Source organism: Periophthalmus magnuspinnatus, chromosome 24 (genome assembly GCF_009829125.3).
Source record: "Periophthalmus magnuspinnatus isolate fPerMag1 chromosome 24, fPerMag1.2.pri, whole genome shotgun sequence".
Taxonomy (NCBI): Eukaryota; Metazoa; Chordata; class Actinopteri; order Gobiiformes; family Gobiidae; genus Periophthalmus; species Periophthalmus magnuspinnatus.
Genome location: NC_047149.1, coordinates 18599308 through 18621838, shown reverse-complemented (window position 1 = coordinate 18621838; position 22531 = coordinate 18599308). Strand labels below are relative to the sequence as shown.

General features: G+C 38.1%; 1 protein-coding gene across 4 annotated transcripts in view; it reads right to left on the bottom strand.

Annotated features, from left to right (window-relative positions):
- hmbox1b (homeobox containing 1 b) overlaps positions 1 to 21097 on the bottom strand; it is a 32064-nt gene extending 10967 nt beyond the window's left edge. Inside the window, exons 1-9 of one of the 4 annotated variants that reach the window (XM_055232244.1) lie at positions 20794 to 21097; positions 18182 to 18847; positions 9937 to 10022; positions 8701 to 8811; positions 2682 to 2835; positions 1815 to 1897; positions 1088 to 1183; positions 591 to 685; positions 3 to 86 (exon numbers count right to left, since the gene is read on the bottom strand). In XM_055232244.1, the coding sequence (XP_055088219.1) occupies positions 3 to 86; positions 591 to 685; positions 1088 to 1183; positions 1815 to 1897; positions 2682 to 2835; positions 8701 to 8811; positions 9937 to 10022; positions 18182 to 18834 (1362 nt within the window). In that variant the 5' untranslated portion in view covers positions 18835 to 18847; positions 20794 to 21097. The remainder of the gene's footprint in view (positions 1 to 2; positions 87 to 590; positions 686 to 1087; positions 1184 to 1814; positions 1898 to 2681; positions 2836 to 8700; positions 8812 to 9936; positions 10023 to 18181; positions 18848 to 20793) is intronic. The other 3 variants (XM_055232245.1, XM_033990834.2, XM_033990835.2) reach the window with 3 other exon arrangements.
- Positions 21098 to 22531: the final 1434 nt, after the last annotated feature.

Genomic DNA, 22531 nt, shown 5'->3' with positions numbered 1-22531 from the left:
ACCTGTGTTGGTGAGGTGGGCTCCAGTCGGTAAATGCCAAACGGTCGGCTCAGAGGTCTCTTGTCAAAGTATGGCAGGTCACAGGCCTAAACACATTCAATTAACACCATTACTTCTGTTTCCACCTAATATAATACAATATTATGAAAAAGGATTAAAGAGTTATTTTTAGACACTTAATAAAGCCTTAAATATCTAAAACACTCAAATGATGTAGTAAAAAAAAAAATCCACAAACTAGGACTGCGCATTATCTTGTTGGAATTCTCATATCGCAAACTTATTAGATAATATAATGTCCTCTGTAAAGAACAGAATATCTTGTCTTTTAATAGAAAAATCTTGTTATACCACAAACATGTAGACACAATAAAATTCATGTAGCTGATCAGTTCATATTTCAGTCTTTTCTCAAATGTTGAGATGTTTACAATGTGCACTCTGAACAGAATGCTAATTATTAAACAGAATTCGTAAACTTTAATCTAGTCTAATACTTGTCAGAAAATCTGTTTGTGGTTCACGATTTTGTAAAAAAAAAAAAAAAAAAAAATCAAGCACAGTAAGTTCTTATGTAGAGCTGTACTGACGTGTTCGGAGAAGTCGTTGCCGTCGATGTCATCGCTGTTGGAGTGGCCTCCTGGACTCTGGACATCGATCCCATGGCTCTCCAGGATTGTGGCTTCTTGGAGGAACAGAATGGATCATTAGATCTAGTGAATGATAATACATTTTCTACACTATCTCTATATCTTTCGGAATAGTTAGGACTCTCACAATAATCAGATCATATTTTTTTCTATTCATCAGAAATGTGCGAGGTTAGAAGTATCAAGTATTACACAAATCTTAATGAGCTGCAAAATTTAAACACATAAGAGGGACAGGTCCACACAAAATCTTTAAAATCCGGAAAGAATACACTGCCTGAAAACCATAAATACAGAATATATGTACTTGAGATTCAAATTTAGCATAACTACATAACTATTTGATCATTATCCTGTTGACAAAATTCAACTGGTCCATGCATGATACAAAGTAGTAAAAGTAGTAGTGGTAAAGTAGAGGACAGAAGCAGCATTACCAATGTTGGCGCGTCTCTTGATCTCTTTGCGGCGGTTGGCAAACCAGTTGTAAACCTTCAGGGAGGTGACCCGCTCCAGATCAGACAGCTTCTTCCCTGAAACACAAATGAACAGATGCATTCAAATCACTTCATTCAAGCTTCATAATCCCAAAACATTGAGCTATATTGTAATAATCTGAAGGCTATCCATGTTATTTCCCTTGCAGAGTTAAAGGAGCTATACCCGTTTTGTTACGTAATAAGGTCACATTTGTTTGGGCCTAGAACAGATATATGGTAAAAGCAGCTCTTACAGTCATAATAAGGCCTCTGTTGGCTGTCTGCATCTAATTGTACAGAGTTTTTATTGTTCGCACCATGACGACACTCCGCTCTGACCTCTGAAAGTTGTGAAAAGTGCTTATAAACTCATCGCAGTGAAAATTCAGGATGCCAAGAACTATTTCATTTTTAAGACAGTAAAAAATCTGATACAGTGCCTTTCAATTTCACTTTACGAGTGAGAGATTTACACACACAATATATGCTATATATAAAAGACAGGGTGCTCTAGTTTTTCCACATAATTATTTACGGGCAAAAGGTTCTATCGCAGAGAATCTTTTTTTGTCATCACCTCATTATTAGGAATTAATTCACAAACTCATTAACAATAAACCCACATAATACAGTGACATGTTCATCAAACAATACCTTCACTTCAGCTGAGCCTGTGTTGTCGTACCTGGTTTCTGGATGACAGCGTTGCAGGCGTTGGCAATCTCCTCCCTCTTGGCCTCGTCTGGATACTGGTTGTCATTGAAGTAGCTATAAATATCAACAGACCAACACTGTTTTAATTAAATACCACAGTGTCCTCAACAGAGCGGCCGAAGTTTATGAATGTGCACACAAGCTGGTTCTCAGACATGTCAAGGACCATCTTAGAAGAAATATGGCTTTCCAAGTTCAATATTCAAGTGAAATTAGCCTAGATTATAAGGAATAAACTACGGCATGACAAATGCTAGATTTTACTAAGACCAAACGTGAACCTAACTAAAATACACTAGGACTAAACCAAAACTAAATCAAGAGTCAACCAGGACTTAACCAATACTATATTAGGACTAAACCAAGATCAAACCTGGACTGTTGTGACTGTTGTGGTCTATTACTGAGACTAAACATGGACCTAAATTAAACCAGGACAAAACCAGGATTAAACCTCGACTCAATCAGTACTATATTAGGGATTAACCAGGACTAAATCAGAACTAAAAGATAAAACCAAGACTAAACCAGGACTTAAACAGGACTAAACTAAAACTAAAGCAACACTGAATCATAACTAAGCTACACTTCCACCAGGATTAAAAACAGGATAATACTAAGGCTACGAGAACTTAACTAAACCAAACCAGAGCACTGAGGACTCAATCAGGATTTAACCAGGGCTCATGCAGGACTAAACCAAAATAGAACCAAGGCTAAAGCAAAACTAAACCTGTACTTGACCAGGACTAAACCATGACTAGAATAACTCATGATCTAGCAGTAGATGCACATGTGACCCCCCTCAGAACACCCTGCTGTTGGCCATTCCCCTCACCTCTCCATGACGGCCAGACACTCCTTCCTCCAGGTGAAGCGACTGCCCCGGCGCAGGCGGAAGGCTCCAGGGCCTGTGGCAAGAGGAGGCGGAGTCTGTCTCCATTCCATGTCCTCCAGGGCCAGAGGGGCAGGACGCATGTTCAGAGTGGCACCTGCAGGGGGCAGTGTTACAATTAGTTTAAAATCATATCAATCATGTGGTCATGGGACACAGTTAAATGTCTTGTACTGAACCATGTTTCAGATGTTATGTGCACTTGTGTTCAGTATGTTGGGATATTTTTCTCCCACAAGACCACAAATGGAGCCCAGTGTATCTCTGGTATGGCTGTGTGTAATGATGAATCTGATGATTATTTTCTTTGATTAATCCAGTAGTTGTCAGATCACAAAAGACCTGTGAAGAGGAGGTGTTTACTTAATTTGATCCAGATAAGCTAAAGAGATGCTGCTTGAGGACATCTTGACCGAGTACACTTACAGACAAAATAGGTTTTCAAAAACACAACTGCTTTTTATGTTTTTGACGTAATTACTGCTTTGTCTACTGGCTCGGTCTTAAATAAATAGATCAAATGACAGAAAAAAAATAGGCTCTCTTCCGCTCAACCTCAATGAACATCACCAACCACACACAAGTGCACCTGCCCAAGGACATGAGGAAGGTCAGAGGGGTCAAAACGTATCAATAAAAGTGAATCTGAAGAGTGTGCGGGAGTTTTCTTACAAAGTTTTCAGCTAAATGCCCATGAACACAATTACGCAATTATATGGTGTGCATCCAACCACCTTATACATAAGTAGTGCTGTAATAATGACAATATTGATTTACAAAACACTGCAGTCCAAGTTATTTGCGGGTATCATAAAAGTGAAATAGTGTTAAAAGAACAGAGTGGGGGCCCTAAATACAGAAAGATGCAGAGAAGTTGCTGACACACACAACAGCTGCAGATGGGTGCTTTATTGAAAAGGCTTTGGATGTGTGATTTTTTTCCATTCTCAACACAAAGATGAAATTAACAAATGTACTGACTGTGCAGAAGCTTGTCCCTGCAGGAGGAATTTATGCGAGAAATGCGTGTCACTTCTTGCAGATCTCACAATATATCCTGATTATAAACTTAGTGCTGACAAGGACTCTGCAGCGCCGCTTAAATCATGAGCACAGCTAAAGAAACTGCACAGAGGAGCTACACCTGCGTTTGCACCCTGGTTTATGTGGTCTACTCACAGCGACACAGTTAACACAGCACAATATACCAAAATGTCTCCAGAAATTATTTAGTACTGCTACCAACTATTTTATGCTACTAATGTAATGCTAAAGTATTTCATGCCCAGAGATTGTACTATAAACTTTTATTCATCTTCATCTTAAATACATCGTGTGAACTACAATTTAACACCATCGTCCTCGGCAAAATGTTATGTTTTATTTTATTTATTAACACTGTCCTGAGAGTGTGCGCAACTGTATTTATTTTAATATTTTTTATAATGATAATAAAGTATCCAATTGAAAAAAAAAACCTTAAATGTTGGAAATGAAGTCTTAACATTTGAATTTTTATTACACTGTTAAATAAAAATCTGCAAACAGGGCCACAAAAAGAAATGTTAAATCTTGAAAATCATTATTGTCAGGCTGCTACAGATTACTCATAAGATTAATTGCAATCAAATGGGGCAATTTTAATCTCTGAAAGGATGGAATTATTTAGGTTAAATAATGTCCTTGAGTGCGAAAAATCCAGCCTATCATGTATAAATGATCATGTATAAAATCGGTTTAAACCTGTGGACCTCTAAAAACATGTTCTGAAATGCACCCAGTTTAAAACCTACACTGCAGACTGAATGTATATATCATATCATTAAGACATAAAAATAAATAGACAAATAATATATATCTAAATTTGGTCTAATTATGAACAAAAAAAAATGCTTTCAAAATTAATTTTCTGAAAGGAAACAATGCTGACTTTTAATGCTCGCCATTTAATAGAGTCATTGTTCACTGTCATTGCATATAACTCTGTGTTACCAAAATCACTCTTGAGCTTCACTCATAGTACTGAAATAGTTTGAAATTGTACTAACATGACAGCACTAGCCGGGACACAGTAGTATTTCTGAAATAGCAGTGGCTCGTGGTTCTGCTGACAGAGCTGGCACAGCTCCATAAGGAGCAGCACAGAGGAAACGTCTGCTGTCTGTCTCTCAAGGCAGCGGGCGAGCGAGTGTGTGTTTGCATGTATCCACACATAAGGACTTTTACCATTAACATGGCGGTTATATTATGATGTTTTTTATATTTTCTACCATGAGATAAATAATCTTGTTCCTTTAAAATCTTACCTAAAGAAGTTGTTTTATAGATGCACATTTGAGTAATTCCATGTTGTAAATAAATTTTAAAAAAAATTAAGTTATTTTGTTATTTCAGGAGTAAAAAATACTTGTTAAATCCCTTAATCCATGAACAGTTTTACAGCAGTTATTATGGAAAAAAGGCTATTTGTTCAAGTTCAGGAGCTGCTGTTTGGCTGGTCTCTTGAAGTCTGTTTTAAAAGGTTGATGAGATAAATCAAACGTTCACAAAATCTTAAAACTATATTACTGCAACATAGGACTACTATCACAGATATGATACTGAAAAGCTTTTTAGTAACTTATCAACATGGATGAATGCATATCTGTTTTTCAATCACAGACTAAAAAATAAATAAAAAATTACCAGGGAGTGTGTGCATTCTCCATTTTGAAGTGTATGCCTTACTGTAGAATTAAAGCTGCTCGTTTTAATGGCGCCTGAGTCTCATAGTAATTTTACATCTGTTGTCATGGCAACAATAAAGGGCAATGTATTTTTAAGGGCAGAAAATGTTTCTTCACAAAAAGGTTTAGATTATGAATACCAATTTGGCAGAGCCATTCTTCTGTCAAGCCATGCAGCAAAGCAGCCTTCTACACAAAGCATATGCTGCATTTTACGAACTGGATTTTAACACTATAGGATGGGAACGTGACCAGCTTTTTACTAAACAAGCTATGATTCAAAAATTGTATTGTAAAAAAAAATAAAAATAAAAAAGAGCTCAAAGAGAGTTTGTCATTGTCATTAAAAATGTGGTGATGTGTATAAAGGGGTGACTGTACATGCATGAATTTAAAATGAAAAGACACAAACTATTTGAGATATAATACTTTTTGAAAGCAAATAGACAAAAAACAAACTTATTCTAATAATGCATTGCTGTGCAATTAAAATATAGCCAGATCTCTTTGCAGACACCATCTCATTGGATAATAGTTACATAGAATTATTTTAAAACTATCTAGTAAAAGACAGTGAGCCAAGTTTGGCTATCTAAATAAGGGCATATTCCTAGCGGAGAAATAAAATTGAGATAAGTAAAGAACAAGAACTATGCGAGGACTAAATGTGCATATCCCTAAGGGGGAAAAATCTCTAAATCAAACTATTTTGAGCCATGCAGCTGCACCGTTAAACAATCAAGAATATATTTGAATGTGCAAGTCTATGGCCACAAGAGGGCAGCACCAATAGATCTAGAGCTACATCCATACAAGGTGACAGCAGTAGACCTGTCATGATAATTACTATATCGACTTACCATTCAATACAAGTTAGATGGAATAATATATTTTTTGTGGTCAGTATTTATGGTGGGGATTTTTTCTTTGCACTACTGGGAAATTTGGGGATATTTTTTGGCTATATGATAAGATTTCAGCTGTAGAAGTTTAAATTAATCATTTCAATGACAAACTAAGTACTTAAGTGTTTCTTTCTCCTGCTTTTTTTTATTGCAGCTCATGATTTTCTTTTTAAATATTGTAGGTATGGAATAGTTTTGTAGTATAAATCTGCTCTGGGCTGTTGAGTCAGTGGCATAAATTAGTTTCAATATTACCGTTTATCGTCTATATTTACTTCAGCAATACATTACACTTCAAAATGTGTTATTGTGACAAACCTAGATAGAAAAGAACAAGATTAGACAGCTATATTTTCCTTGAGCCATGATTAGTACAATGCAGCACTGTTAGTTCTTGCCAGTCATGTGCAATGAAGTATATAATAAAGTCAGAGGTACTGGAAATTGTGGAAGGAGAGGAGAAATTGCTGCATTTGAGAAGACGCTGGGGAGGGTACATGAGAGGGATGAAGCTGTGGTATAGTTATAGTTTGTGCATGTCTGCAACTGTCAAAATCTTGTTTTTTTTTTGGACTGTGTACCGTTTTACTTTATGATGTATGAATAAATATTTGAATTATAAAAAAATACACTCACAAGCAGCAGGTATGCAAAAGGACAAAAAGGCCTGTCACTATAATGAGTTTTGTAGTAAATATTGAAACTTTATGCCACTGACATAATAAACAGGATCATCACAGTATTTTTTTTTTTTTTCTAATTGTAAAAAGATAATCATGAGCTGCAGCAAATACGAAGCCAAATTAAATACTGATGTGCATATTTACTTAGAATCTATAATGAGTCCTAGACAGACTTTTTCAACCTATGGCTCAAATCTTATCCTACTAAAAGAAAATTACAAAAAAAAAAAAAAAAACGCTAGTGCAAAAAAAATTTACACAATAAACATTAAGCCCACCCAAAAAAAGTAATTTTGTAGTATAACAAGTATCATGACAGGTGTAAGAGCAATAACATTCTATAATGCTGGGAGCAGGGACTCAACCTCAAACTTTGGGTTAGGAGGTGAATATCTCAACAGACAAGTTATCATTAATATCTGCCTCTTTTATAAATTCCTCTCACTCCATCTTAATGAACCTGGATTTGCATGTTAGACTAATATCATACATCTCAAATAGCAGAGGGCTGATTAGCTGCTTAATAAGCCAGTCATTAGCGAGTGAGTGCTCCAGCAGAGGTGCGTTACATTGGGGCAGGTACACAAACACCTCACACAATTGTATATATACTCTCACTTGTATTCAGCTTTTATCACTTCTAATTAACAGTCTGTCAGGAGGCAGCAGGTAGACGAGTGGGTGCTATCCTATTTTTAAGAGATCTAAACAACTATTTTTACTGCCAGGTTCAGCTGCTTCTCTTAAGGCTTTCAAAGTATGGCTGTCGAAGCTAACACAATAATCATGTGTTAAAGGCAGCCCACTTATAGCGAGCTGCGAAATGGGAGTTAAGAACCTCCCAGACCTGAAGTTATTTTGAAAAGATTATGTTACTTGATTTACTTTCGTTAATACATTATTTTCTTCTTTTCATATTCCAACACAAAGTAAAGAAATGCGTTGTATGTTGCTATGTGCTGCTCCCTCCTCATACAATATAATGAACACACTTGTCAGAGCTGAAATGATACATATGTTTTCATTGTGGGATATTTTATTGTGTAAACCTAAGCACTAGTATTGAAGCACTAGTATTGGGCTTTCCACGTGGCACCAGATCGAAACCTGGACTATATCAGGCTGCAATTAGGGCTACAGCGAGACTAAAACAGGTCTAAACTTAGACTAAACTATGGATAGGTAGGTAGTTTCTAAATCCAACGGATTGCTGATTAACCGAAAAGAAGTCAAAAACATTCCTGGATTTGTGTAATTAAACAAATACTCAAACTGCAGAGGGCTTCACGTACCACGGTTTGAGAAACACTGGTGTATACTATAAAAACTGTATCACTGTTCTGTATAACTCCATATTGTGTGTATATATTTGATAAAACTAATATTTTGGAGTTTAATTGGAAGTTTTACATTTAAGTCCAGGACTCCTATCTTTAACATGAATAAACTAGCATATAAGACAATATGTATACTTTGATCTAACCTTAACCCTCTTTTATTTATGCCATGTTAAAATTAATAAAGATTGCATCAGTCCACAGCTGAACTCCGAATGCCCCTTCATAAATCCTACTTTATTCTAATACCTTATGTAACAGGAAATAACCAATGAGCAGACAAACAGAACAGTCTCGGTGCGGTGTAATACCTGGTGTGGTCTTCTCCAGAATGTACCAGCGATAAAAGGCCCTTTTCTTCTGCTCACTCAAGTCTGACCCATGCTGCAACAGCCAATGAGAGATCCGGCTCTGGCTAATACCTGCACAGACAATCAATAGTTATTTTAATCATAGCTAAATTTACACATGTAATTCATTAGAGAAGCTATTTGTCTCTTGTGTAGCACTTAGGGTTGTCAAAAGGATATAAAAGAAAGTACTTTGCTTTAATATTGAAAATCACATTCTATTGTTTTATTATTATCATGATATCAGAATCAGTATTGAGTATCGAGTTTATTCCTTAGTATTGAAAGAGTTTGAAATTTTAGTATCACGACAACACTAGTGGCTATAGCATGAGAACTTAAAAAGGGGAGAATCTTCTATTCATTTTGTTTTGCTTATAAGAAATGTATGGTACAAGTTGTTTTAAAGTCTTTTGTTGTCACAACGACAACAAAGAACCAAACACTTATTTCTGTTCTGTAATTATTGTGTTGATAATTGTTGAATCCTCTGACAATTAAGACTGTGTGTCCAGGAAGCTGCATTTAAACATAAAAAGTGAAATAGGGGGCTGTACAATGGAGAAAATTACAAAACACTTTGATTCACAGCTCACCCTTTGTGTGTCTCTAAAAGAGCAGAATGTGTAATTAATTAGGAATTGTTCAGCATCTCAGCTCGGGAGAAAAGTTATCATCAAAAACATGGCTGTGCAAAGACTGGAAATGTCATAGTTTTGGATAAGCAAAAAAATAATAATTAAGAAATATAAAGTTTTGTTTTTTGTTCATCATATATTAATACATTTATTTATACAGTGTATGTATCTATGCCAGACACAAAAATTACTATATCAACACCAATATATTATAGATGAACCATGTTTTTCATGTTCATTATAGTATCAATAGAGTTTAGCCTCTATGATAACAGCTGAGCCGTAGATGGTTGAATTATTAACTTCTAAAACTCATTAAAGATAGTAGAAAAAGTTAGTAAAGTGTTCATTGTGCCATTTATTTATTGTTGGCCATGCTTTGGTTCTTATTAAGAATAAATTACTAGAATTATCGTGCTTTAAAGTTATTGTATCAGTGGAATAATGTAGTTAGTTCATAGTATTGTTTTTTGCTGTAATATTTTTCTGCAAAGAGTCAGGGCTTTATGTGACGCTAATTATTATGTTTTTTCCTATTTGATTGGGAGGTCGTACTCACCAGTCACCTGTGCCACCACGGCCTGAGAGATTCTCCTGTTCCCCAAAAAGGCCTTGATCTCCTCCTTCACCAGACTGCTCTCCCTCCTGCACAGCACAACCACCACGTGCGCACACAGACACACAGACACACACAGCCACGCACATTATGTTCAGTGATGTCCAAAGTGTTTAACATTGTTCAACTGTTTTTAATTGAATAAATGCATTTTAGTTCACACTTTGAGGCATCTTCCAGCTTTGAATAACATATCTGGCATGGTGGCATAGTGGTCAGTTCCCAAAAGGCAGCAGTGGGACCATGTGTAATGTGTGTGTGAGGGCTGAGGGGAGTAACATAGTGAGTGTGCATTGTATATTTGGACATATCCACTGCATTTACTTTTGCCTATTACTGTTGTTTAAACCCTTTAATATTGCATTTAGTGAAATCTGACCTCTTAAAATCCCTCCAAGTGACTGGTTTTAGCCTTGGCTATAAACACTGTGATACCTGCATAAGATTATTACATGTTAATCTATGTTCATTGTATCAGTCTCTTATTTTGTTATTTTGCTCTACAAAAAAGGGGTAAAGGGAACAATTCCTCCAGCTTGTTAAATTACTAATTAAAATACTCCATACACTGAAAATATTTTTTGTTTCATCAATGTGTGAGAAATATTCAGAAATGATTTGAATCTTACTTTCTAACCTCCATAATATCACAACCGAAGGACATCTAGCACTAATAAAATAAACTAGCACCAAGGCAATACGGTTTCAGACAAACCAAAGTCTTATATAGAGCATGTTTAGGCTATAGGCACATAAGGATAAGAGAGGAATGGACAAATATTTTCAATTAATCTTGTTTAAAAATCCCCTTTGACACGCTGAAGGCTACTGATTCTGTGTTAAATTTTCATAGAGCCATAGAGACATGTAGATATGGACTCCACTGACTACACAAATGATTTAAAACTCAGGTGGCCAATTTCTAAGATGTAACTTTTGTGATTGTCCAGTCTCCAAACAAGAGCCAGAAACAGGGTCCAACTTGATCAGAGTCCAAAACCAGAGAATCAACAAGGAAATATTCTAACATAAATAAAACAAAAATCAATGCTATATGTTTTCAGCTGTAGATATAAAACCATTCATTATATTTTGCTTTCTAAAGCCACCTCAGCACGGCTCTGTTTTTCTGCATTTTAATAGAAACATTTCAGTGGCGTTTTTGCCGAAGCGTAATCAGAGCCACACAAAGACGAGGTCTTTCAAATCAGTGGTAATCATGTGTTTGTTATTTTCCTCATTTCATGTAAAATGTAGCGCTGGTCTCCTCCTGTCTGGGCGGGTAAATAAAAAAAGCCCAGAACATGCAAAGACTTGCAGAATCGGAGGGTGGTGCGTGAACACATAGTGTACCCACCCTGCTTTCTGGCACCGCGCCCAATCCGCTCCCCTATACATCTATAATAACATGAGGAGGACAAACACAAACACACATATTACAATCTTGTTCACAATGGCACAGAGCTGGCAGACACACAGACTGAAGATGCATTTGTCTGTCCAGTACGAGGCATATCTACGTAGAGTAACTATATACAGTAAACTATATACAATGACTGCAGCCTACTGACAACCCAGTCTCACGAAGTAAATACAGAAAGATGCAAATTGGCGTCTAGGGTGCAAATTAAGAGTCTAAGGTGTTTTTGTGAAAAGGAGGACATGACAGTAAAACAGAAAAGCTGTGAAGGTGAATGGAGTAAAGGTATAGAAATGAGTGTATTCCAAAGACTGTAAAGAAAGCTATTTTTAAATAACATTAATTGCACTTCAGAAAAAAAGGGGGACAAACTGTTAGCCAATAGATGTTTAGAGGTATAAATAACACGGTTAACAAATTTAAAACGACAATATAAATATATGAGAGATTTTGTTGTTTGCAGAGGCTTTCATGTTATGTCTCAATTCAAAACTTAATCCTATATATTTAACTGAATTTTTTATTTTGAAATAATTTTGTTTTGCTCTGTTGCCTAACAATGCCTTGTGCAAAGTCATTTTTACAGTTTCAGTAAAAAAAAACATCTTTAAGGTGGGCAGACTGGGCGCAATCGTGCAAGCTTCTCAGTTTCCGTAACATTGCGGAGCACTAGTACTAACATAGGTCTAAAATAACAAATGCGTCACAAGTTTTTGACATCCAGCATCAATATCCTCCTCAGCGGTCTCATGCGGCACGGCTAAAATTAGAGCCTCAAAAGTGCTGCTTGTATCGACACTGGTGAATCAATGTAGCACAAGCGGCTGTACAAGGACTGGCAGGAGGAGGGAGGGATGGAGGGAGGAGGGGGAGAGGCAGGGAGAGGCAGGGAGAGAGAGGGAAGAGAGGAAAGAGAACGGGAGGAAAGAGGGGAGAGGAGATAGAGACAAAGGACAAGAAAAAGGGGATGGGGAAGGGGAAGACGGGTTAGAAAGAAGAGAGAGAAGAGGCAGAAGGAGAGGGAGACAGAGGAGAGAGGAGAGATGGGTCAGAAGTAAGAGAGCGTGGAGCGATGTGAAGGAGGCAAAAGGAGAAAAGTGAAAAAAGAGAGAGGTAGGGGGGAGGGAAATAAGAAGTAGAAAGTGCTAGTGCAGGAGAGGAGATGGAAGGAAGAGAAGGGGGCAAGGAGAGAGATTAGGGCATGAAGGGAGAGAGGGAGGGGGTAGAGGGAGAAGAGGAATCAGAAGAAAGAGAGACGCAAGACTGAGGGAGAAGGAAAAGAGAGTGATGGGAAAGGAAAAGAGAGAGAGGTGAGGGTGGGAAAGAGTAAGGGAAGTGAAGGGAAGAGAGACAAGAGGAGGAAGGAGTCTTAAGTGTTGAGTGAGCTAGCTGTCATCACAGAAGGCCGAGCCCCCCACCGACCAACCACAAGGAAACATGCACTTTACCGAGAACAAAAAGTGTCAAGGGCTCCGTGGGATTGTTCGACGAGCTAGAGCACCGCGTCACGCCCCCTCAGCTTCAGGGAGGGCGACAGACGCAGGGCGACAGGGGCGACAGGCGCAGGCGAGCAGGGTGGCTGAGTGCTACTTAACTTTGTGCTCCATCAAAAACCAGGACAAGTGCTATAAAGAGGAGGGCTCCACTGTACAAAAGGAAATATGCCATGAGTAAACTATTCTATTATCATCACAACATGAAGTAATATGTCCCTTTTGTCAGAATGTATAGTGTAACTGCTAAATCATTTATTGTGAGGTACATTCTTAGTTGTACTCATCTTGTAACTGACGGCGTCAAATACAAGAATTAATATATTTGGTATAATATTGAAAAGTGCAAATGTTCAAACACACAAACTCAAATTCAGATGCTGTGGATGAAAACATTTCTCTTTGTTTAGACTTTTGTGTGCTTTTTTTCCCCCCAAATAGAAAACGGTTATTAGGACTGGAAGGAAGACAAAAAATTAAAAATCACACATATTTTAACCTTAAACTAGTGCAAGATGGGGGCCGATATTATGGTTGTGAGTCCAAATGTGGAAACCAATTATTGTAGTGTGAGTTCTACAATCACAAATGAATAACTCAAGTCATTTTTAATGGAAAAGTGAAAAAAAAATTGAATTTGAGAATGAGAAAAAGTGTGCTGATAATTAATCTCATTCAGTAGATTCAGTTTTCTTATTGTGGAGAATTTAGTTAATCAAGGAAAGGAATCAGCAAATTATACCATGAAATCTCACACTTTTGATCACTACATCAGGGCATCAGATACAAATCAGCTCAATTCATATTAATTGTTATATTCATATTAATAATAATTATGGGTTGCTTCCTAACAAAAGGTGCAATATGTAACTTTTTTTTTATCTCAGTAGATTTGCTTTGCCTGGAATGTTCCACAGAATGGTATTACAACGTATCTATCTTCATGGACAAAAAATAACTGACACCAAAATCAATGTGAGTCTAAAAACTACAGCCAGCTAATGCAAGTAAATGTTACTGATATTATCATTATAAATCCTTATATGAATTTAAACAGTATGGCAAAAAATATGTTTAGTGTGATTATTCATAATTATTTGACATTTTGAATCAAATGTTTTGTTTCATAGAGGTTCATAGCAGGCTACCTTTTTCTAGGGCTACAAATTGTCATTTTGCCAATTCGTACTTAGCTAAATCACATCACTGTTACTAACACAGCAAGCTGCTTTTACTGTGGATGTATTCAACAGCATAAATGCTGCCATTGATTAAATGTCCACCACAAAGTCACGTGATATCATGTGGGGAAAAAAAATTCATTTGGAAAGATATTGGATAACAGAATTTCAAGGATTCACATATTTTAGATTAGTATCTTTAAAAAAATCACAACAACATATTTAAAGATAGATAAGTGCAAAAAAAGCACTTCCTGTTGTTATATACATCCCAACATGTGGAAAATGTCAAAATGAGGATCGTGATTTTCACACTGATTTCTCTTCACTTAATTGCAGTGAACTTGATCAGAAGCATAGTGCCGCATAAAACTCAATAGCAATCACTGAAAACAATAATTAGATTGTCTAATCATGTTGTGAAATAGACCTATATACCAGTTGGACAATACAGTGTTTAGTATTGTATTGTTTAGACCAAATCTTCTGAGGGTACTACACAAACTATACACTGCTCTCTTACTTTGTAGTGAAACAGGGCTGTAGAAGAAATTATTGTTGTATTACTTTCTATTTATGATTTACATAAAATGAATTAAGCAGTAACTATAGATTATAATAAATACATCTAATTTGGGGAAAATCAAAAACAGCCCTACATACTGGCCTCAAAATATAGTTCAATTTTTCGACCAAACCTTACTCAGAAATATAAATAAACCCCCCAAAAATGCTATCATCAAACAAACAAAAAATTAAATTAAATTAAAAAAAAAACAGTCCAATCTCTTCCAATTGTCTCTTTCCCCTTCTCCTGTTTCTCCTGTTAACGTACTGGCCAAGTTAAGCCACAAATATCACTGTCAAAAGATATGAAATGCCAACTTGACCCTTTGCAGTAAGCCTCCCCTAAAGGCATTATATAATTTCTGATCGAACACTTACAATGTAATTAGCCGCACATTAAACAAACAATACAGCCTTTATGTTTGATATTCTGCTGCCAAGTCACAGGATGTACATCTCCGTATGGTGCTCACTGTGAAACACATTCATCACAAGTCATGTGCTCCAAAATAATCAGTTTCTCTGCTATTTTCAACTTTTTATAGTGAATTTACTGCATTTCAAGGATGTGATGGAATAATACCACTATTCAAAAGTACACACTCTCTGCTTTGGGGCAAATTGCTAAGAGGCAGTTTTTTTTGCATGATGCCAGCAGTACTGCTTTTCAATGATTATGATCTGAAAAAGAAAATGATTTAAAATTTGCGGTCAAAATAATTTTCCAAGTTGCTCGATGCAATTTTTCTGGTGGAGGGCCAGCTACCTGCTTGTCTCTATGAAGCTGTTACTGCCTTGGCTGGAATGTTCCACAGTTTGGCATTTACTGTATGTACCTCCATGAAGACAAGCAAGCGAGATCACCAGGTCAAGTCACATGTCAGATCTGTGTAAAGGTGACCCTGCTCACAGTAAGTACCAGTGTTTAAATACGCGAGACAGATAAGTTTAATGTCAGACTTCGGAACATTTTAGGCAAAGCAGTAGTATCCCCTAACAGGTCACTCACCCTCCACGATAAAAATTATACAATGCATCTTTAAATTCATTGTTTTGTGTATAGTCTGCTTCTAGTATTGATGCACAAGCATACTAAGAAAACATATACTTGAATGAGTAAACATGGCTGTGAACTTTGAACTATAATAACACATTACAACCTCAGCTGCACACAATGACCCTATACAGTAACTTATAATATGTACTGTATACTGAACATTGTATGCAATTTACACGGAGTCATTAAGTTCATAACTACAAATCGCTACAGACAGGTTACTTGTGCCATATATGTGTGATTGATTTGGTTGGATTACTGATCAGTGTGCCAAGATATGCATAATATTTGGTTTAGTTGGCATGGTTCAGATACTTGTAAGTAATGATGTAAGAAAAAAATTATTAACCAAATATCACCAAAGTCACAATACTGGTTTTGATACTTTGACATACAATATTTTAATGACCACTGTACCTCGAAACACCCATTCTATAAAACCCTGCGACACAAATGTAACATATTTAGATCACCATGTTACCTTTTATTGTTTTGAACATACTATACATGCCATTAAGTGTACTAATGAAACTACTGCACACTGCATCAGGTTTGTCAAGTTGTAGGGTGTAGTTGTTGTGAGCATTGGACTGAATCTTACAACTAACCTTAAGAAGGGTTTGAATAGGGCCCGGGAGAGATCACTAAATTACTATCACATGCATGGAAGACATCTAAAACCTCTTCAGGCATGTTTTTGATAAGAAAACCATGTAATTATAACATGGTAGAAACCACTAAAAAATGAATTTGCATAATACCCCCCTCGTAATGAAGAAGAGATTTTGGATATAAGACTCGCCTTGTTGTCACTATCGGGATAAATCGGAATCATTGTGAATTGTAACACTATTATCGCAGGATTAGAGACAATGCACACCCCTACTTGTGAGTAGTACACAATAAATGTAGTAGTATTCAATTTCGAGCAATAAGCAAAATTGAAAACCATTTGGCAATTGCACGTTTATAATATGACAAAGACGTATCAAAAGCAGCTCAGCCATCTTGACACAGTTGAATTCAGAGTGCTCTCATTCCTCTGTGCTGCTGGCTCCACAATATCATCAGCAAACCACAAATTACCATTTACATTTCCTCGCGCCGTCGCTGACACCGGTTTGAAGGTGCTCCTATATGTTACTATGGAAACAAAGACCCTACTTCTTGGTTAGCTGCGGGCTACGGCAACTTTGAAACAATAATTTAATCTTTTGGAGTCTGCACAGTTTTTGCTGCATTATGAAACTGAAATATATAAACAAGGCACAGATGCCGCATTAATTAAGTAAAACAGTGGCAGGATAATCTTCCCAAATAATGACATTTTTGTTTGAAATGCAGACTATAGAAGAAAGGGACATAAAAGTCAGTCTTGTTAACTATAAAGTGTGACATTGGTCACCCAGGTGTGAGAACCAAGGAAGTCACAGTTGCCTATGAACCTGAGTATAAATATGTTCATAATCAAGGTAAACTGAAATGCAAAGGGATAAAAACTGTCTAACTGAGAATTAAAGAATACAATGTCTATAATGGGCAAAATGCAGACTCCAGGACGAAACACACTGGTTTTAATTAGGATTTAAAAAACAAAAATAGACTTAAACCATCACCTTAGCAATAATAAAAATATATATCAGCCATGCAATTAATGACAAGCACTCAATCGACTATGTAAAATGAAAACCTCACACAAACTATATCAGTGACTAAACATCAGTCTAGCTCCTTCTGTTGCTGTACAGCAGCACCCTGGCTTCAACATTAGTCAATGTATGACTAAAAACAGAAGGTGTCCGGTAGTAAACTCCTCAGTAAAGCAAGTGCCAATAGAAAATCACAATAGAAACTAGTGCAATTATCATACTATGCAGTGTATGACATTTGTATGTTGATATGTTTGATGCAAACAGAACAAAAATACCACAAAAAAACAATAAGACAGAACTTGTCTAGCTCTGCTGAGCCCTCATATTACTTTGCATAAAGGAACCATTGAGCCATTCATAGTACAAAAACACTGGAGACAAGACAGGTGGAGTGTCTGAGGATGCAACAGCATTGCTTTGCTTGTAGCAGGCAAACAAACCAGAAAACTTTGGGTTAATGACTCTTGACCAACTGAGTTACACTCGTAGTTTGAAACTCTTTTTAGCTCAGCAGCAAAGATGCTGATTTTCTGCTTTAGAGGTCATGAGCATTGGAAACAAGGCCTAAAATGACTTGAGACATCTTCACCAGAAAAAGAACCATCTCAGACACACACTGACAGTGACAGACAACCTGTCACACACTGGAAGGAAAGAATTAGGAATTAAACAGTAAACACACAGCTTTACACACGCATCAAATCATGTGAGACTGAACACTAACCACTATGCCATCCACTAACATCCAAGTGTCACAAAGCAGTACATATGACAGTATTCTCAACTTCAGCCCAGTACCTTGAACGCCCAGTACTAACCTCACAAGCTCCTCCACCTTGTCATCGATATCCAGGTCCTCTTCCGTGGGCTCAAACCCAAAGGCCCGCGCCGCAGCTGCACTGTTTACCGGGTAACGAGGTGGGGACAGTTTACCGTTGGGTGTGGCGGCCAGGCTGTCCCGCCCATTCTGTGCCAGTGCCACTAGTGACACGGGCGAAGGCAAGATTGCCGACGGAGGGGGTGGGCCTGGAGGAGGAGATGTGTCATAGCTGTTACTGGGTGACGGAGAATGCGCCCCACTGTTGGCGTACTGTGTCTGGGTGGAGGTGGAGATTTTGGCGGAGGTCGAGAGGTCAGTGGCATTGGCTTCACTGGTGCTGTTACCGTTACACGCAGAGGAGGCAGACGAGGCAGTGTTGTTGTTGAACGCTGTGGCGCTGTTGGAGGCAGAGTTGTTGGTGCAGTTGTTGGCCCCACCCACTACACCATACAAGGAAGAGGAAGAAGAGGAGGAAGAGGTTCGGCGGCCAAACTTGTCCCCATGCTCCCGGTCCAGCCGGTCCAGAGTGTCCAGCGCATGAAGGATCTCCTGCTTGGTCATCCCCGAGCGACGCAAGCGCTGCAGCAAATCTATCTGTTCAATAGTGAAGCGTGGCTCCTCGCTCAACTCAGTCATCCTGCTGCAGGGCATAAGACACAACTCACTGTCAGAGGGAAACAGGAAATACAGGAGGAAGTTAGGCAGAAGTGGAGGAAAGTCAAACCCAAGGAGAGGCAGAAAAAGTGCAATCAAGAGCAAAGAGCAGGGAGGAAGAGGAGGGAGAGATGAGACAGTTTACAGGCTGGAGGAGGCAGCGGAATGGGAGGATTAAGTGGGAAAAGAACATGCGGTAGAGTTGCAGATGGAACAGAGAAAAGCACTGGGGGCGAGTTAGGAATGAAAGAGGAAAAACTGCAGGAGGGGTAAAAGAAAGAGGCAGCAGATAAGAAAAGAAGACGTGCCAGAGACACAAGTGTGAAAGAAAAGGAGGGAGGGGCAGGGCATAAAATCTGCTATTTTTGGGAAGCAGCAGGCAACGCACGCAGAGTGCCGGAGTCACCTTGACAGCTGATGCTATCTTAACATTCTGACTGCCGTTCTTTAAGAGCTACAATATATCCCCGGCTCGGCACACCACCCACGCTCTATGTTTTTCATAAGCAATTTGCTGTGCTCAAAATCAATGCAACTGGAATCAGACTGCGGCAGATTTTCCATCTTCTGTGCCAGCCCGACCTATGGCGATATGATAAATGCTTTAAAAGGGGTCACTGGCATTTTTCTACATCTGTGTGAGTGCAAACCCCACAGAGGACAGAGGGAACATTAAGTGAATTCAGGCTGTGCAAGAACCACTCAGTCCTGACATGTATACTTTTGTTCAGCGCTAAGGCAATTTGGGAGCATTTTGACATTCTGCATCCAAACAGTTACAGCTGAAAGCTTTGATATTTACAGCTAAAAACTAAATCTTTTTGTACTCATTTAAACCAGATATGACATTAGAAATATGCATGAATGGAAATTACTATCTAAAACTTATAGTTATTTATTCATGAGTTGGAACAGTGGATATTATTATTTTAGCATTAAATATCACAGTCAGGAAGCTTACTGAGCTATGGCCATTCAACTAATGCTTAACCTCTTGTACCAACTGTAACTTCTACTAAACATTCCCAGGTCCATGTCGTTTTAGGGTCCCTTCAAAGCTTAAGTTATTCTATTTTGTGTAGCTTAGTAATGCTGGTGATTGAACATTAACTAGTCTACTAGTAAATTGCGATTGCAAATACATAAATCATTACGAGATTGTAATCCATTCAAACGAAACCCTAACTTGTCCTGATGTTACTAGTTAAATCCCAGAGAGGTCATGTCGGTCAGAAACATGCTCCTCAAATATGCAAAGACTTTACAGTTCTTCTGCTGAAAGAACAGAATGTGCTACAGTGCTCGGAGTGGACAGGAAAGTTTAATTGCCCTACTCAAGACACGTTTGTGCCACTGATGAGTAATAACACATGTAACAACACAGAAACATGAGTACAGGTCTAGTTCTTCCTGATCTTATTCATCTAAGATCGCAGGTGAAACTAACTTCTAAGAATGATTTAACCTACAAAGAATATTTGGTGTGTGTTTATTTGGTTGCACAATGTACACTAGGTTAATTGTTTTGCTGAGAGTTGTCTTGCAGTAAGAGCTCAGCCCGTGTGTGCTTTAAGCGCTGCGGGTACACCACAGATGATGCCAGCTTGCACGCCCTTTGCCCAAAAGCTAACGACGCTAGCGAATCTATGCATTATGCAGGGCGCAGTAGCCTATACTTAAACATCTTATCACAGCGGCAATGTAAACGGAGAACTTATTCATCCCGCTGTTGTTCAAAGTGACATTTAGTAATGTGAACTGACAGCAATCACGGGCATCTTCACACAGGGACAAACTTAGCATTCTCAGAGGTAGCGTACAGTAGACAGACTGATTAGCATAACAGGCTAGCCGTGCCAGCGCTGATACTAGCTGACGTTAGCCGTCGGGGCTAGCAAACGTTTGATATCAATAACATCACTTTTAGTGTTACACAGAGAAAACTACATGACTTACCTCTCTTTCCAGTCACAGTACCATTTAAGTTGACAGTGAGCAACGATGCGCGGTGTGCCCACTGCAGCGGAACAATGGAGCGATATGGTAACAGTGCCCCGTCCGACCCCTTTCCAAGGATTTCTGATCAGAGGCGAATTATTTGCCTTTCTGCTTTGTCTGTCTGACAACAGCCATATTGACAACTTACACCTCTGTGGAGCTGCGAGGGAACTGTAGTTTTCCTCTCTCAAAGGCCTCTACCAAGCGGCCGAGCGGGGAGCTCCAAAAACTACAAGTCCCTGAGACGAAAGCGAAGGAGCACTTCTACAGTTGTCAAAAAGAGACGCAGTTTCTGCTGTGGCCACAGCTGGAGCAGCGGGAGCGCTCCTCGGGTCTGTCTGTGCGCTCCTGGACCCGGACACCGGAGAACAAAACTTTCAGGTCCACGTTTATCTCAAAACACTGTTGTACCAGTGTTGTTTTGACAAGGACGAAGAATAACATACACTTATGTCTAATTTTAAAATATATAGGCTATATAGGCTGGAATACATTGTAGGTTAGATTAAGCAAATTAATTAATTTATCATAGGCCTTTAAATCCCAGGTGAAATCCCATGTTACAGGCAGAATTAACATAAAACAATCTACTGACAGACATTCAACTAGAGTCAGACTAATCAAAATGCTTTATTGTGTGAGGTCTAAAAAAAAAAAAGGCCACCACATTGTTGTAATGCATTATAGACATCACCATCTTCTAATTGCCTTATTAGAGGTCTGAATACAATGGTTCCTCGTTGAGCAGCTTATAAGAAATCATGGGAGATAAAAGTAGGCCATTACTATGAAAATGATAAAACACCATCAGGAGTGCTGTCATTAGTCCTAAACACACTGTGTCACTATACAGCATAAATGCATATAAGAAAGTAAAGGTTCCAAAAGCATGCATGTTTGTCAGATTTGACTTAAGCTACTGTGGTGTTGTCCCGAGTTTTTGAGTCCAACTCCATACACCCATAGCAGCAAATGTAATTGTAAGTCATTTGGCCTTATGTAGGTCCTGATGAAGTTACAGTTTGCTTTTTGCTTTTTTCAAATATGTGTTCAAGTGTAATGGAGAAGCCCTTTAGCCACTAAGTTTTTTGAACTGGTGAATAGTAAATAGGAACTGTCAGCACTAAAGAGACAAATTAAGAGAGCCCTTATACCGATGCAGGTGGCTGATACAGTATGGGATTCAAATGGACTTTACTAGTGAGGCAGATCCAAGCAGCCATTAATATTTTCTGTGCTGTTTGTTATTCCATTCCTGCACCTGCATTGTCTCGACACTACGCTATAATATTATGCTTAATATGATGCAATTTACCACTCATTTTTTCTACTTCTCTAGAATATTATTTTAGAGTAACAAAGTAAATAGAGTTTTAAAGTAACCATATAGGCTCACATTTCTAACTGAATTTACTTTAACATTTTACAGTGAAAAAAATGACTTATGAGTTTGAATGAATGAAACAAGATCTCACAATTGGCTTTAATGCTGGGCTTACTACTCCCTGGGAGTGGCTCAGGGAGGAGCTTAGAGTAGAGCCACTGCTCTTCCACATCAATATGAGCTGCATCCTTGTTCAGACTGCTGCCCTCCTGACCTGATCCAGGAAAACCAAAGGAAGAGAGTGTCATTTTTGTATCCGGTCACTTCCTGTGAACTGCATTATTGCAGTTTATTATTGTAAGCAAGACCCTC